Source organism: Lepisosteus oculatus, chromosome 14 (assembly GCF_040954835.1).
Source record: "Lepisosteus oculatus isolate fLepOcu1 chromosome 14, fLepOcu1.hap2, whole genome shotgun sequence".
Taxonomy (NCBI): Eukaryota; Metazoa; Chordata; class Actinopteri; order Semionotiformes; family Lepisosteidae; genus Lepisosteus; species Lepisosteus oculatus.
In genome coordinates this window covers 34021059-34038298 of record NC_090709.1, presented here as the reverse complement: position 1 = coordinate 34038298, position 17240 = coordinate 34021059, and the positions used below count along the sequence as shown (strand labels likewise).

The following is a 17240-nucleotide window of genomic DNA, read 5'->3' as shown; positions in this document are numbered from 1 at the left end:
CCTGCTCTACGCAGATGACCTGGTCCTGCTGTCGCCCACAGAAAAGGGGCTGCAGTCAATCTGGCTGTCAATCTGGACCCAGAGCAGCAGAACCTGGCACTGCTGGAGCAGTACTGTCAGACCTGGGCACTGACAGCCCATCTGGACACAGAACAGCAGAACCTGGCACTGCTGCAGCAGGACTGTCAGACCTGGGCACTGACAGCCCATCTGGACCCAGAACAGCAGAACCTGGCACTGCTGGAGCAGGACTGTCAGACCTGGGTGCTGACAGTCAATCTGGACGAGACCAGAGTTATGGTTTTCCAGAAGAAAGCCAGACCTCAGGGAAACAGGTACAAATTCACACTGAACAACAACACATTGGAGCACACATCCAGCTACACATATCTCGGTCTCACCATCAGCTCTTCCGGGAGTTTTGACCTGACAGTGAAGGCACTGAGGGAGAAGGCACTCAGGGCTTTCTACGCAATAAGAAAGAGGCTCTTCAACATCAACCCACCAACAAGAATCTGCCTCCAAATATTTGAAAGTGTAATCCAACCCCTTGCCCTATATGGCAGTGAAGTGTGGGGTCCCCTCACAGACCAGGATTACACTCAATGGGACAAACACCCCACAGAAACTCTGCACGTGGAGATCTGTAGAAACATCCTCCGTGTGCAGAGAAAAACACCTAACAACGGGTGCAGGGCCGAATTAGGCCAGTACCCACTATTGATTAACATACAGAAAAGAATATTAAAGTATTGGCTACACCTAAAAAACAGCGACCACAATTCCTACCACCACAAAGCCCTGCTGAGCCAAGAGCTAAACCCAAAACAGAGCCCCCTGAGCCAGCTGGTCCTGAGGCTCACCGACCTGAGCCACACCAACCCTAACCAGCCTCAGGACAGCACTGCTAGAGCACCACAACCCAGACTCAACCACATCACAGCACAGATCAAACAGCAATATCTCACACACTGGGACACACACACACAAACACAACATCAACTGGAATGCTACAGAACCCTTAACAGACAATACACACTACCTGATTATTTGACCAAAATAAAAAATAACAAACAGAAACAGACCCTGACGAAGTACAGGCTCAGTGACCACAACCTGGCCATAGAAACTGGGCGACACAGGCAGACCTGGCTGCCCAGAGGGGACAGGCTGTGCTCCCACTGCCAGGGGGAGAAATAGAGACAGAGGTGCGCTTCCTACTGCACTGTGACAGATACTCTGGGATTAGAGAAACATTCTTCCCGAAATTCAGAAATCTAATCCCAGAGTTCCCACACCTGCCAGAATCACAACGGGTCCCAATCCTACTGGGAGAGGGAGGAGGGAACTCAGTTGATCTGGCAGCCCAGTATGTGATCTCCTGTCACAGCCTGAGGAACAGTGAGTCTGTCTCCCAATAATGCTCCAGCCGCCTACAGTATATGTCAATATTTTATAATATGTCTTTGTTGTAAATGTCTGTAAACATGTCTGTAGATTTTATTTTACTTCTATTTTTTGTTTTGTTCCATGTTAATTTTATTATTTTTATTTGCTTTGGCAACACTGATTGTACCCATCGGTCATGCTAATAAAGCACCTTGAATTGAATTGAGAGAGAGAGAGGGAGAGTGTTCAAATACAGCTGCTTCGGCCGCTGCGGGAAAAGCTCGTCCCGGCAACAGGGAGGAGAGAGCCGGGAGTTTGCGCGGTTTCCCGGGAGGAGAACCCCAGCGCCGTTTTCGCTTAGATCCCGAAATAAAAATGAATTCGCTAGAACATCGATGAGGACACGGTGGTAGTTGACAACTAATAAGCGGGTCTTTGAGCCGTAACTTCAGCAGTAACGAGGACACACTTTTTTTTTGACTAGTTGTTTGAGGACGCCTCATGGCTGAACAGCCGGGCGGCTGGTAATGCGGCCCTTTTCCGCCAGAGGGCGCCCAAAGTCCTATCAGACTTCCGTCAGGTCTACGCGTTCCCACAGTTGAAGCGATTTGGACAGAGGGAAGAGATTCCCGAGGATAATATACCCACCCGTGGCTGTTTGGGGGGGGGCATTAAGTTTCAAATGAGATCTCACTTAACGCTGCTCCTGCTCAAGAATATCCTCGATTTTCTCAGACTTCCGTCCTTCTAATATAACGGGATGAGAAGTTCCCTTCGTTTAACAGCGTCTGATCTTTTAAGCCCCCTTGTGCGCGTCCCTCTGGACCTCGGGGTTCCCGACACACCTACCCGTGTTCTCCGACCATTTTCGGTCGCTGATCTTCTCTACTTCTGGAAAAGAAAGGGACGGGGGAGTCAAAATGTTGTTGTTGTTGTTTTTTTAAAACAATACCCTAAACGTCATCCAGGCCGGGCTGCGGTGGAGGGGATCCCCGTGACCCGGAGAGAGCTGGAGAGTCCGGAAGAGGCGCTATATAGGTGTACAGGGGGGCGGGGGGGGGTTGAATAATATGAGCTGCCTTTTGTGTAAGAGGAAACTTTTTCCAGCATCCTTCATTATAGGGGCAGCTCCGGGGTTGCTGGTGTGTTGAATTAATTCCTTATATACAAAGGAGTGGTGGCTCTGTGGCTCAGGATCAGCGCCTGGGGCTGGAAGGAGTTTGCCGGGTCGAATCCCGCGGCCCGCAGAGGAATCCTACTCCGTTGGGGCCCCTGAGCGAGGCCCTGAACCCCAGCTGCTCCAGGTGGAGCTGTACAATGGCCGACCCTGCGCTCTGACCCCCAGCTTCTCTCTCTCCCTGTCTGTGTGTCTCCTGGAGAGCCAGCTGGGCTCTGCGACAAGACCAATTCCTCATAAGTGATCATAAAGTGAATTGATCTTCTCTTATAGCTGCTGCCTGTACCGCGTTTGCTGGGGATCGTGGGAGTGAAGGTCCAAATTCTTACCGAGTGACATTTTTTCGTGCTCTTCACGCGAGACGGGGGAACCCGCAAGAAAGCCACGCGCGTGTCTCTTTTTATCGTTAAAACAAAAAAACCCACCACTGACGCAGATCCGAACTTTTCTGAGTGGGAGAGGAACCCCGACACACCCACAGCCCTGCTCCGTGGAAGAGCGCGGCACGGGTTCATTCCACGCAGAAAAGCAGAAACGGACACACACCCTGGACAGGACATCAGTCCATCACAGGACACACACACACACACACCCTGGACAGGACACCAGTCCATCACAGGACACACACTCACACACCCTAGACAGGACACCAGTCCATCACAGGACACACACACACACACCCTGGACAGGACAACAGTCCATCACAGGACACACACACACACCCTGGACAGGATAAAGTCCATCACAGGACACACACACACACACCCTGGACAGGACACCGTTCCATCACAGGACACACACACTCACACACCCTGGACAGGACACCAGTCCATCACAGGACACACACACACACTCACACACCCTGAACAGGACACCAGTCCATCACAGGACACACACACACACTCACACACCCTGGACAGGACACCAGTCCATCACAGGACACACACACACTCACACACCCTGGACAGGACACCAGTCCATCACAGGACACACACACACACTCACACACCCTGGACAGGACACACACACACACACACACACACACACACTCACAGACCCTGGACAGGACACGAGTCCATCACAGGACACACACACACACTCACACACCCTGGATAGGAGACAAGTCCATCACAGAGATCACAAGAGACATTTGTCTGCTGCTTCTCGTTATCTTGGTGTGCAGTTATGAGTTACAAGCTAAGCCAGCCATTTACAGAGTCATGCCCACACTGGCACAGATGAGATCATCTTTAAATTCCCCCAACAGATCACAGTACATTCACACAAAGCAACAGCAATAAAATAAACTACTTTAACACTCCACACTCTTTCACATGTCAACTTTCTCAACCGATGGGAAAAAAAAATGTCCAGCAAAGAGAGAAGACTTTTACTGTCCCCATCGAGGGAATGTCTGTATGGACACCAAGCACTCCTGTACACTTCAATAGCATGCAAAAAAGAACATCGTTGCACATTTTACTGTTGCAAAAAAATCAGAAAAACATCGCACGTCACTCTATTGCACACGTACAGTAGGACACATAACAACATGGGACGTTTCTGACACATCATGACAAAACATATCGCACTCAAGTGGGCTGTGAGAGGCAAAAGTGTGTTTATCCCGGACATTTGCAGCGACAGCCGTCACGCATAGTGCAACAAAGGAACGGTCTGTATCTGTTTGACTTACGTTTGGGAGCCCTGAAACGTTGGCCAGAAGGAGGAAGTTGGTAGTCAGGGCTGAGGATGTGGGAAGGACCTGATATCATTTTTCCTGGCTGATTTTTCAAAGATTGTCAGCAGGGAGGGGCTGCTGTCTCACTCCCTTGACCTTCAGAGCTGTCTGGATGAGTCGGGTCATTTGCCATGTAAAATGAACTGCTAGATGACCGAACCACACTGAAATCCCGTATCTGATCATGCTCTCGATTACAGCGCGGCAGAAGAGAAGCATCACTTCCTGTCGAACCCCAGACACTCGTAGTCTTCGCAGGAAATATTAGCGCTGCTGACCTTTGGAGCAAACAGTCTTAACATGAGTAGACCAGCACAGGTTTACGGTCTATGAGTACTTATATGAATCAACCTGAAGGATAAGGTTGCATGAAAGCTGCAGTAGGTCCAAAATTGACAAAAGAACTGTGTTGCCCTTGGGAGATGTCAAGCGCATTGGACATGAAAAGTGCCAGATAAAAGCCATTTCTCTTCGTTTCACTTAGTGTCGGAGCTGCCATTGCATGTAAAGGAGGCAACTTGCTCTTTGAGCAGGTTCAGCACGCACTGAGCACAGATGTCTCTGAGCGGTGCCATAGCTTAGTTGGCTAAAGTGCCTGTTTCGTAAACAGGAGATCCTGGGTCCGCATCCCTAAAAAGGAACGATCTCCTAAATTCTCAGTCAAAACATTCTTCGACAGTCTTTGCGCTGTCAACACAAAAATACATTTACATTTATATTTATATCTATATCTATATTTACATCTATATTTATATTCATGTGTGTGATACGATTTGTCTGCGTGCTGTGCTGTTCTAGTTTGTTCTTTGTGTGTCCTGGACTGTGAGAAACTCTTTTAGTGCACCCCTCACTGAACTGATTGTATTGTATTGTATTATTATTATTATTGTATCATTCGGCACACTGTGGCTGTGTTGTCTGTGTTAAGCTGCTGTCGCACTGCAATTTCCCCTCACGGGATCAATAAAGTATCGATCTTTCTACAAAAGGTCACTCAAGCCCAGATCAGAGTCTTTCCTGGGAGCCAGACCGGGTGTGAACACCTTTCAGACAAGCTGCGCTCAAAGGTTCGGACCGCAGTGTGTCCTGAAAGACACCAGAGGGCGGCCAGAGGGCACCGGCTGTGAGCTCTGGGGGAGACCCCCGTGCACCCCCATGTCTGCAGCCAGAGAAGGGGGGGTGTGACGCTCCCTCTGGGTGGGGAAACAGGCCCTCCGTGCCCGTACTGTCACTCATGCTGTGTGGTGGCGGCACGTTCCCGTCGTCTGCAGGCGAGGCAAAGGAAGTTGTAGCCCCTCTGTTGCCCTCTTCCGAAGGGACACAAGGAGAAGGGAACCAGAGAGAGGATCTGGAAGAGCTCCGGCTGAAGTTCTGTTGGATTGTAAACTTGTAAAGCAGGGGGTGTTTCTGCCAGGGTGGAGCCACTGTTAGCCACTGCCCAGTCTCATCCCAATAATAATAATTATAATAATTATTATTATATATAATAATAATATATAATTATATTATGATATTATTATGTTATTACATGTTACTGTTATTGCTATTGTGTTACTGTCTATTGTCTTACCTGCTGTCCTATTTACTTACTGCACCTGAGTGACTCAGGAGAAACACTTTTCACTCAACTACGTGCCTGTGTGAGTATAATTACAATCAAGTTGAATTGGATAATAATACTGGAACACCTCTGATAGTGGTTTCTCAAAGTGAGCCTCAGGAGGAAAGCAATGTCAATGGATGGGAAAAACCAGATGTAGTACAATTAAATTAAAGGGACTGGAAGTGTAGTAGAGGGTTGGAAGGGAGCAGACAACCAACGGAGAGCGTTTCTGAAGACGCAGGCGTCGAGCTCAGGGAGGGCGACTCTCCGAGTTCCACGGGGAGAGGGTTCCAGCGCTCTGGGGCGCAGCAGCAGCAGGAGACCCCGTCTCCCCTAGAGTGTAGAGGGCTTGAGGACCGACAGGAACTGAACTGTCTCTCTAATCTGAAGGGGGGTGTCCCACACTGACAGGCTGGAGGAACTGAGTCTCTTCAGTCTGAAGGGATCGTCCCGCACTGACAGGCCGGAGGAACTGAGTCTCTTTAGTCTGTAGGGAGCATCCCGCACTGACAGGCTGGAGGAACTGAGTCTCTTTAGTCTGAAGGGAGTGTCCCACACTGACAGGCGGGAGGAACTGAGTCTCTTTAGTCTGAAGGGAGTGTCCCACACTGACAGGCGGGAGGAACTGAGTCTCTTTAGTCTGAAGGGAGCTCCTTGATCAAGATTTCCGGTGTTTGAAAGAGAAAAGAACACAGCGCTGTGTGTGAGTGTGAGTGTGTGTGAGAGTGTGAGAGTGTGAGCGTATGTGAGTGAGTGTGTGTGTGTCCATCCGTCCTCCAGCCTGGTTTGTGCTTCCTGCACTGTTCCCACTGAAACCCCCTGATTTGCATCCCGGCTGCGTCTGTGTTTGTGTCCGAGAGGAGAGGAGGAGAGAGAGTCAGGAATAAAGAACACAGACAGACAGACACATCGCACAGACAGCACACCTGGAGAGACGTCCTGACCAACCGACACACAGCGCTGAGCAGGTAAGTCTCAGGGCACAGTGACCACTCAGTGTAGGACCTCCTGTTATTGAGACAGTAGCTGCCTGCTGCCCTGCAAGAGATTTAAACGAGTACAGGTGTCTCTAACGGGATCAACAGATACTGTCTGGAGAGCAGGTCCACAGGCTGCTCTCATTTCTGTAGCAACCTGCGTGTTTTTATCTACCCAGCAACGCAGAAGAAGATCCGTGTTCCTTGTCCTTAGTTCTGCTAAGTCTGAGTCTCGTAGGAAAGTTGTTTACTTAGGAAGCTGGTTATTCCTCACTGCGGTTTCAGTTCAAGGTGCATCCCTCTGCAGTTAGAGAAAGTTAGGGAGAGAGGAGAGAGAGAGACAGGTTAGAAATGGGGGTGAGAGAGAGACAGGTTAGAAATGGGGGTGAGAGAGGAGAGAGACAGGTTAGAGATGGGGGAGAGAGAGGAGAGAGAGGCAGGTTAGAGATGGGGGAGAGAGAGGAGAGAGAAGGCAGGAGAGTCAGAGAAAGGAGAGAGGGGAGGGATCGGGAGAGGGGAGAGACAGGGAGATAGAGACGGGAGACAGTGGTATGAGACAGAGAGGGGGATACTGAGCGAGAGGGAGACAAACAGGAAATTAAAAATATTCTGTCTCTCATGGCATCAGACGGTGGCTGTTTGATTTTCCCCTACATGACCCAGGCCTGACCCCTCCACTCCTGCATCAATGGCTCCATTCACTCCCACAGACAGACACAGCCACAGACAACAGGAGTGTTTCCGTGATGCTATCAGCAGAGAGAGGAGGCACAAGAGAGAGGAGAGAAACTGTGGATCATAGAGAGAGGAGAAAGGAGAGAGGGGAGAGAGTGGAGAGGAGAGAGAGCAGAGAGAGGAGAGAGGAGACAGGACAGATACTGTGGATCACAGAGAGAGGAGAGAGAGAGGGGAGAGGGTAGAGAGAGTGGAGAGGAGAGAGCATAGAGAGGAGACACAAGAGAGAGGAGAGAAACTGTGAATGGGAGAAGGAGAGGAGAAAGGAGAGTGGAGAGAGTAGAGAGAGGAGAAGGAGAGGAAGAGCCACAGACAGCAGGAGTGTTTCCTTGATGCTATCAGCAGAGAGAGGAGGCACAAGAGAGAGGAGAGAAACTGTGAATGGGAGAAGGAGAGGAGAAAGGAGAGTGGAGAGAATGTAGAGAAGGGAGAAGGAGAGGAAGAGCCACAGACAGCAGCAGCGTTTCCTTGATGCTATCAGCAGGGAGAGCAGGACAGCAGGAGGAGACTGATGGATCCAGTCGGGAATCTCTCCCAGCAGTCCGGATCCCATGTTTCTGAGTGGGAGAGGGGGGTCCTGCCCCTCTCCAGATTCCTGCGTCTCCCCCAGTCTCCACTAGTGACCGATCCACACCAGCCAGGGGGATCGGTAGCAGCCCAGCAGGGCTGAGTTAATTCAGATCTCACTGAGCCCATGAGCGAGACCCGAGCTCCGCCAGAGACCTGTAGGAGCTGTGTCAGACGCGCCTATGCTGTGTCACGCAGGAGGATTCAAACCCGGGGCCAGGAGCCACGCCGCGCCTTCGCCTCTGAGCGGATCTGCCAGGATGGAGAGGAAGGGGCTAGTGCTTCTCTTCCTGACAGGTGGGCCTGTGACTCTGCTCCCAGGTCAGAGAACCTGCAGCAGGTCTGTGTGGGTCCTGAAGCCCCAGTATAGTGACGGGGACACTAGACTGTAAACAGGCGCCGTCCTTCGGATGAGACGTAAAACCGAGGTCCTGACTCTCTGTGCTCATTAACAATCCCGGGGTGTTTCTGGAGAAGAGTAGGGGTGTTACCCCAGTGTCCTGGCCTGATTCCCTCCCTGGTCTTTACCCATCATGGCCTCCTAATCACCCCCCTCTCTGAACTAGCTCCATCCCTCTGCTCTCCTCCCCACTGAGAGCTGCCGTGTGCTGAGCGGACTGGAGCATCATCCAGGTGGGGGCTGCACACTAGGGGGGGGGGGGGCTGGAGGGGATCCCCCTGACCTGGGAAGAGCTCTGAGGGGAGAGTCCAGGAAAGAGCTCTAGAACTGTAAGGAAGCATTATTCCTTCTACTGCTGCTACTGCCAAAGGGCTGTGTTCTCTCACCTGCACTCTTCCCCAGTGACTGCAGATTCAGCTCACTATTCATGAAAAGATAAATTCCTAATGCAAGAAATTGTAAAGGGTTGATAAAGCGACGTTCTATTCAATTCAATTCGAGGTGCTTTATTAGCATGACCGATGGGTAGAATCAGTGTTGCCAAAGCACATTAGATAATGGATGGGCTGACCACACTGCCAGAGCTGGTTCACATCACGACAGAGAGGACTCCGTCACCCACAGACTTGTCCGTTACAGATAGGGGGGGTCACCTGTCTCACCGGCGGGGTGACCAGTGAGTTTCGGGTGGAGGACAGCAGGACTGTGGTGCTACTGTGTCTCACAATAGATTTAAACAACCTGACTCTGGAGCGTACAGACCCTTTGAACTGCAATACAGATGGATTTGAGAAACTTACACGACCCATAATTCTGTGTTCCCAGTGCTCTGTCCTCCTGGATCCGGCCTCATCAGGAAGTTCTACTTTGTGGACTCACCCCTGACCTGGCCTCCGTCAACAGCACAGCAGACATGGACACAGTCCTCAACACCACTAACCTGCCCAGTGGCACAGCCTGGATAGGCCTGTACCGAGACTGCAGAGAGAGCTGGCGGTGGTCTGGCGGAGAGGTCGTGACCTTCACCCACTGGAGGAGTCAGCTCCCCTGTGCTGTTCTCAACGCAGCGGGATTCTGGGAGGAGAGAGACTGCAGCGAGGAGGTCTACTTCATATGTGAGAGTCAAGGTGAGACAACACTGCACGCAGGGCTCAATCTGAGATCTGTCTTTAGGTATAGACAGAAAAGAACAGGAAGCAGGAAGAGCTGGGTTGCATGGGCATTCTGGTATCTGTAGTCTCATCTCACTTTGCAGTCATTATGCGATGAGCATTGTATCTTGGGAAACGTAGTCCTAAATTATATGCACTCACATACACGCCAAAGTCAAAATGCACAGACTTCAACACTACCTTTTCCCTGGGATCATCAAGTCATGGGAAAAGACCTATCCAGGCCCCTTTTCTTGGAATGTATCTATTAATCTTATTTACTTTATTACAGTAAGCTGTCACTACTAACGCCTCTTGGCGTGGTAGAGCAGTGATCACAAACATCATACAGCATCAGAAAACATAAACTCACCACAAAGATCTCTCCAAATCACAGAGAATGTTATTGTCCTGAAACAAACAAAGGCATGCGATAAAGAGTAGTTTGAAATAAAAACAAAATTCAAGCTACAAATTCATCTGACTGGTATCACTTTATACATGATGAACTGTCATGGGTTCGAGCTCAGGAATTCTGCTGGTACACACAGCTGAAGGCATCACAGCTGAAACGTGTTTCTTGTCTTCTCTTTTCAGGAATAAACCTCTACCTATTTAACTATACACCGGAATGAACAGGAAACAGGAAATGGTGGTGTGCAAAGCACTATGGGATTTGTAGTCTCACAGCTGTACACACCGTTACACCTGATCTTTGTCTTCACAGGTGGGGCCCAGCAGTACAGCCTGATCAGGGAAAACAAGACCTTCGCTGCAGCCCAGAGACACTGCAGAGAGAGCTGCTCCGACCTGCCCCTGGTGGACAGTGTGGGAGAGTCTGAACAGATCAGGACGACGGCGCAGGGACACGCTGTCTGGATCGCTCTGCTCCAGGACGGCTGGGAGTGGTCACAGCTCGAACCCGTGTTGCTCGAATCCAGGGGTGTTAGCGCTGTGTCTGAGGCGCACGCTGCCGCTGTGTGAGCTGTCCTACAGTGCCGCATTCCTGAGTGTTGAGTCACTGCACACAGCTCAGTCCGTCTGTGTCTGCAGATGGATGACCTGTTGGCCCAGCAGGGTCTCCTGGGGAACCACACCCTGCGCTGGAGGGAGCAGCCGGACGGACGGGTTTTCTGCCCGGCAGAAGTGGGAGGAGGTGAGTCTGAGACCCTCCCGCCCGAGACAGGACCCGCTGCCCGAGACAGGACCCTCCTGCCCAAGACAGGACTCGCTGCCTGAGACGTGATCTGCTGCTTCTGACAGGACCTGTTGTCGCTGCCATGAGCTCCTGCACAGACCCCTGTGGCCTATATAGTGTGTGTGGTGTCCAGCTCCGTCAGTACAGTGTGCGTGTGTGTGTGTGTGTGTGATGTCCAGCTCTGTCAGTACAGTGTGCGTGTGGTGTCAGTACAGTGTATGTGTGTGTGTGTGGTGTCCAGCTCTGTCAGTCCAGTGTGTGTGTGTGTGTGTGGGTGTGGGTGATGTCCAGCTCTATCTCTGCTCTGAGTGTCTAACTCTGCTGTCGTGTGTTTTGTCCACAGACCAGTGTGTGTCCAGTTTAGACTTGGAGCCAGTCTGACAGCAGAGTGTCCAGTCCAGGCAGTGTGGGACTGCTCGGAGACTCTAGCCTTCTTCACACAACTCTGTGGGCTTCGAGTGATACTGCACCTGTCAAACATGGTCTCTCTTTTAGATCTCATTTGCTTTCATTATACTGCATTTAGAGAAACTACAGAAGTTCAGCAGCATGAACATGTTATTTCATCAACATCCTGATAAAACTGCTGTTGAACTGACTCACATTCTGTACTTCTGTACGGCGCAGAATTCACTGCGCTTATAAAAAGATGTCAAGTTAAAAAGACGTCAAGTTAAAAAGATGTCAGGTTCCCTTCTTTCTAATAAAAGCGCCTGTCACACTGAGCGAGAGGACGTTCTGGGTGGTTTTCTGACTTGAAGCTTGTTAAAAGTCCAGCAGTGAAGTGTCTGGATGCCATTCCACTCGAGTTTGCATCTGTGGAAACATGAGCGTTGGGGTGTGTTCAGCTGCAGGTTGTTCTCCAGCAGGGTTAATGGCTCTGCGGTGTTGTGAACTGACACGCAGCCCAGTGTCTCCCCCAGAGATGAATCCTGCAGCAGCACCAAGCGCCCTGGGAGAGTCACTCAGGTCAGAGGTCACAACCTCTGTTTGCCCTCTGCATTTCCTCCACAGACTGGGGGGACAGTGTGACACCTCCTGATGTGTTTTTTGTGCATTGTGTGTATTCTACAGTGTGATCTGGGTGTTTGTGGTGTGTTGCTGGTGCAGAACGATCACTATGAGTCTCCCAGGTGGGGTAACTGGTGCAGAATGATCACTGTGTGTCTCCCAGGTGGGGTTACTGGTGCAGAATGATCACTGTGCGTCTCCCAGGTGGGGCTGCTGGTGCAGAATGATCTCTGTGCATCTCCCAGGGGGTGTTACTGGTGCAGACTCCACAGCGCCAGCAGTACCGCCTGCAGCCACCAGAGGGAGACACTCCTGTCCGCTCTCACAGCGGATTAGCTGTCACACTGCTCACAGTGTTTGTGTCCTGTGATGGACTGGTGTCCTGTCCAGGGTGTGTGAGTGTGTTTGTGTCCTATGATGGTCTGGTGTCCTGTCCATGGTGTGAGTGTGTGTGTGTGTGTCCTGTGATGGACTGGTGTCCTGTTCAGGGTGTGTGTGTGTCCTGTGATGGACTGGTGTTCTGTCCAGGGTGTGTGAGTGTGTGTCTGTGTCTACACCTGTAGCGGCTACACTGAAGCCACACCCACAGAAAACAAAAGCAGAGCAGCACCGAGCAGATTTTCACAACTGTAGGACCTGTTCAAGCGGATGAGCTGGTCTGAAGAGGCCGGATTCTGATTTCCAGAGAAACACGACACGGAAAGAACACGCCTGAGGACCTGTTGAAGTGCATAACACATTTCTTAAGAAAAAAACAGAGAAAGTACATAAGTAGTGATTTGCAAATAATAATAATTGCTTACACTTATATAGCGCTTTTCTGGACACTCCACTCAAAGCGCTGCACAGGGAATGGGGAATCCCACTACCGCCACCAGTGTGCAGCCCCACCTGGATGATGCGACGGCAGCCATAGCGCGCCAGAACGCTCCCCACACACCAGCTCTCAGTAGGGAGGAGAGCAGAGGGATGAAGCCAGTTCAGAGAGGGGGTTTATTAGGAGGCCATGATTGGTAAGGGCCAATGGGAAATTTGGCTAGGACGCCGGGGTAACACCCCTACTCTTTTCGAGAAACACCCCGGGATTGTTAATGACCACAGAGAGTCAGGACCTCGGTTTTACGTCTCATCCGAAGGACGGCGCCTCTTTACAGTCCAGTGTCCCCCGTCACTATACTGGGGCATCAGGACCCACACAGACTGCAGGGTGAGAGCGCCCCCTGCTGGCCCCACTAACACCTCTTCCAGCAGCAGCCTTAGTTTTTCCCAGGAGTCTCCCCTCCAGGTACTGACCAGGCTCACTCCTGCTGAACTCCAGTGGGGGGGCTGCCAGCTGGGAGCTGCAGGGTGAGATGGCTGCCGGCTGTACATACAGGGAGCCGTCGTCAGTGTTGGGCCAGTGAGGCCAGTGTTGTCGTCGCTGTCCCCTCGAAGCAATTCAGACTTGAGATGAAAGCGGTGCAGAAAGAAGCACGTAGCGGTCAGTGTGTGTGTGTGTGCAGAGGGACAAACAGTTCTCTCCCATTGAGACTCGGAGATAAACTCAGGAAACCGCAGTCACCGCTGTCGCAGCAGCCTGAGTGATGATAAGGCCTCAGAGCTGAAGAGGACTTCGAACCCGCTGCAAGGCCGCAGGCCCTCCATCAGTTCCACTGGTGACTCTGGACGGCAATCCCTGTGGTAGGACGCAGGGAGCGCCGGGAGTCCGCAAAGGAAACTGCATTGCAAACAATACTTTACGCAGAGGGGGGTGGGGGTGGGGAACAAGCCGCCCAGTCCGTGTGGTTGAAGCCGATACCCTGGCTCCTCTCCAGACACAGCTGGGTGAGCTCCTCCAGTCAGGACAGGAGGCTCTACTGTACACAGAGGGGGGTGGGGGTGGGGAACAAGCTGCCCAGCCCTGTGGTTGAAGCCGATACCCCGGCTTCTCTCCAGACACAGCTGGGTGAGCTCCTCCAGTCAGGACAGGAGGCTCTACTGTACACAGAGGGTGGCGGGGATGTGGAACAAGCTGCCCGGCCCTGTCCTTCGGTCCCGCGGGGCTGCAGGCCGGGCAGAGCCGTCTCTCCTCCGGCGGGATGGGAGGGGAAGCGGACCGGATCCTCACCTCCGGGGCGGGAGGGACTGTCGCCCGTGGCCATGGTCCTCCTCTCCTGCCCGCCTCCCTCTCCCTCGGACCGGCGCTGATGAAACAGGTCCAGGTGGGAGGAGGCCGTCCCCCAGCGGTTCCAGGGAAGGCCTCCTGCTGTTGCTTTCGCTCTTGCCGAAAGAGGAACGTGCCCCCCCGGCCCTGCTGGACAGGTATGACAGGGGTATGATAGGTATGCAGCTCCCCCATCAACATCCGAATTCCGGGTTTTGGGCGAATCGGGCCACACGTCCGAGAACGACATTCCGTTCGGTGTAGGCGCTCGCTCCCTTTAATAGGGGTGAAATCTAGTTATGTGAGACAGGGGGAGGAGCTGAGACATTATTAATTGTATGTCAAAATGTGAGTATCAGGAATCAACATTTTATTGCTGATTGGCGACTTTAAGTGTTTTGGGGCATGCAGGTAATGTTTTAAAATGAGTCTTCTTAATGCAATGAGTTTTGGAGGCGGATGGAATTTCTTGAGGGTTCCTGAAACTATTCCTTTGGCCTGGACAGTCCATCACAGGACACACACACAGACTCACACACCCTGGACAGGACACCAGTCCGTCACAGGACACACACACACTCACACATCCTGGACAGGACACCAGTCCATCACAGGACACACACACAGACTCACACACCCTGGACAGGACACCAGTCCATCACAGGACACACAAACATGCATTCACACACCCTGGACAGGACACCAATCCGTCACAGGACACACACACACTCACACACCCCCTCGATGTTGGGGGCCATGGTGGCGGCTGCAGAGAATGCAGCGCCGGTGCCGACGACAAGCGGGGCGGCCCCCCCCCCCCCGAGAGCCCCTCGACGTCGGGGGCCGCGGCCTGCCCCGGCGACAGCGCCCCCCGATCCGGCAGGCGGCCGGTCTCCCGCAGGGAGAAGACGATGAAGCAGCTGGGGAAAGTGTCTTCCGTCCGAGGTAGGAGCAGCAGGGCTGGGTGTTTTGTTGGAGCGAAGTCCACCTCCAGATAACCCATGAACCCCGTCTCTACGGTCACTCCAGTCAGGACAGGAGGCTCTTCTGTACACAGAAGGGGGTGGGGGTGGGGAACAAGCTGCCCAGCCCTGTGGTTGAAGCCGATACCCTGGCTTTTCTCCAGACACAGCTGGGTGAGCTCCTCCAGTCAGGACAGGAGGCTCTACTGTACACAGAGGGTGGCGGGAGTGTGGAACAACTCCTTTGTTCGGGGCCTTGGGGCATTCTTGTTGTGAAAGGCGCTATATAAAAAAACTGAATTGAAATTGAATCTTACAGGTTTGGGTTTTTCAGAGATCTTGTCAGAGATCTTGTCTGACATGCCCGTTTCAAAAACGTAACGACACTCCTCACGTCCGAGCGCCGCCGGTCTGAGACGTAACGTATGCTTACACAACCATGACGGTTTCATCATGGACAGCACGAAAGCCCGAAAAGTGGTTGACGTTTTAATTTGGCAACGCCACGGTGGATCCCGGTTCTTTTTTTTTATTTTGGAGGCCAAAGAGGACAAAAAAGGAAACGTCCGGAGGTGGATCGATGGTCATCTCTGCGGTTGTTCTGATGTTCTGGAAAAAACAAAACAAAAAAAAAAACGGCTCGCTTGCCCGGTCGTGTAGTGTTTCCACACCCCACGCAAATCAACTTCTCTTCGCCCCCTGGGGCTCGTCGCCCGCAGCACCCCTCTCACGTGATAGGGGCTTAACCCGGCTGTGACGTACTTACCCCACCCCCTTCGGCCAACGTCATACCGAAGGTCGCGCTTCGGGCCGCGGCGATGTTGACGAACTGTCTTGTAGCGTGAGAAGGGTTTAAATTTCGACTTAAGGAGTTGGCCATCGATATTTTTCACGAGGTATAATACGGGGGGGGGAAAGAACATTTATATTTATCAACCTACTAGTAATACTGGGTGGATGTCACGTTCCCCAAAGTTCAGTGCCTCTCTCTAATAAAGTAGAAACGCGACATTAAACTCCGTTCGAAACGGGAGAAATCACCAGGACACGATCCATCTGACGTCCGGAAAAGAAAAAAAGAACTCCTATTCCCGTTTGTAATGACCCCGTCGTGTTTTTCCCGGTGTACGCTTATCTTTCGGAGACCGTTTCTCTCTGGTGTTGTTGTGCTGTTGGAATAAATGCCGAGGTGACCCTTCTGTGTGGAGTCTGCGTGTTCTCTCCAGCGGGTCGTTTCCTCCACCGCAGGGGCTGGTCAAACCGGGGTCTCCCAATCGTCACAGAAGTGTGTGTCGTTATGGGTGGTGGTGGGGGGGGGTGCATCGGGGATACTGCGCCCCGAGGGGGTGGCCTCTCACCTTACTCCGGACGATGGGAGAAGACCTGTACCTTCACGAGTCCAGGTTGTGAAAACTTCTTCTGGCAGTTCAAAACGTTTTGAAGAGACTACAGCGCTACCCTGTTTTCCATTTCTATCGTGTATTATTATACAGTCATAAGTATCTGTACTGATCACAGAGTCCCCCTCTCACTGCCAGGACTGAAGCCCAGTGCAGCACGAATAATAATAATAATTAATAAGTCTGGACTCTCCACTCAGAGCTCCTCTCAGGTCAGGGGGATCCCCTCCAGCCCCCCCAGTGTGCAGCCCCCACCTGGATGATGCTCCAGTCCGCTCTGCACACAGCAGCTCTCAGTGGGGAGGAGAGCAGAGGGATGGAGCCAGTTCAGAGAGGGGGGATGATTAGGAGGCCATGATGGGTCAAGACCAGGGGAGGAATCAGGCCAGGACACTGGGGTAACACCCCTACTCTTCTCCAGAAACACCCCGGGATTGTTAACGAGCACAGAGAGTCAGGACCTCGGTTTGCCGTCTCATCCGAAGGACGGCGCCTGTTTACAGTCCAGTGTCCCCCGTCACTATACTGGGGCATCAGGACCCACACAGACCGCAGGGTGAGAGCGCCCCCTGCTGGCCCCACTCACACCTCTCCCAGCACCAACCTTAGGGGGGGGAGGAGGGAAAAAACCAAAAGCTAAACAGATTTTTTTCTTTTTAAATTTATTGATGCTTAACAAAAGGTCATCAGTCCAGTCTGGGGCCCCTCAGCTTCAGTCCATACCAGTCTGGGGCCCCTCAGCTTCAGTCCAGTGCAGTCTGGGGTCCCTCATCTTCAGTCCAGACT

At 52.1% G+C, this 17240-nt stretch overlaps 1 protein-coding gene across 1 annotated transcript; it reads left to right on the top strand.

The window, feature by feature from the left end:
• Positions 1 to 7299: 7299 nt before the first annotated feature.
• On the top strand, positions 7300 to 10979 carry LOC138242557 (C-type mannose receptor 2-like). The gene is made up of 5 exons (XM_069198094.1): positions 7300 to 7327; positions 8388 to 8529; positions 9415 to 9716; positions 10468 to 10664; positions 10794 to 10979. Exons 1-5 carry the CDS (start codon positions 7300 to 7302, stop codon positions 10977 to 10979), a joined length of 855 nt encoding a protein of 284 aa, XP_069054195.1.
• Positions 10980 to 17240: the final 6261 nt, after the last annotated feature.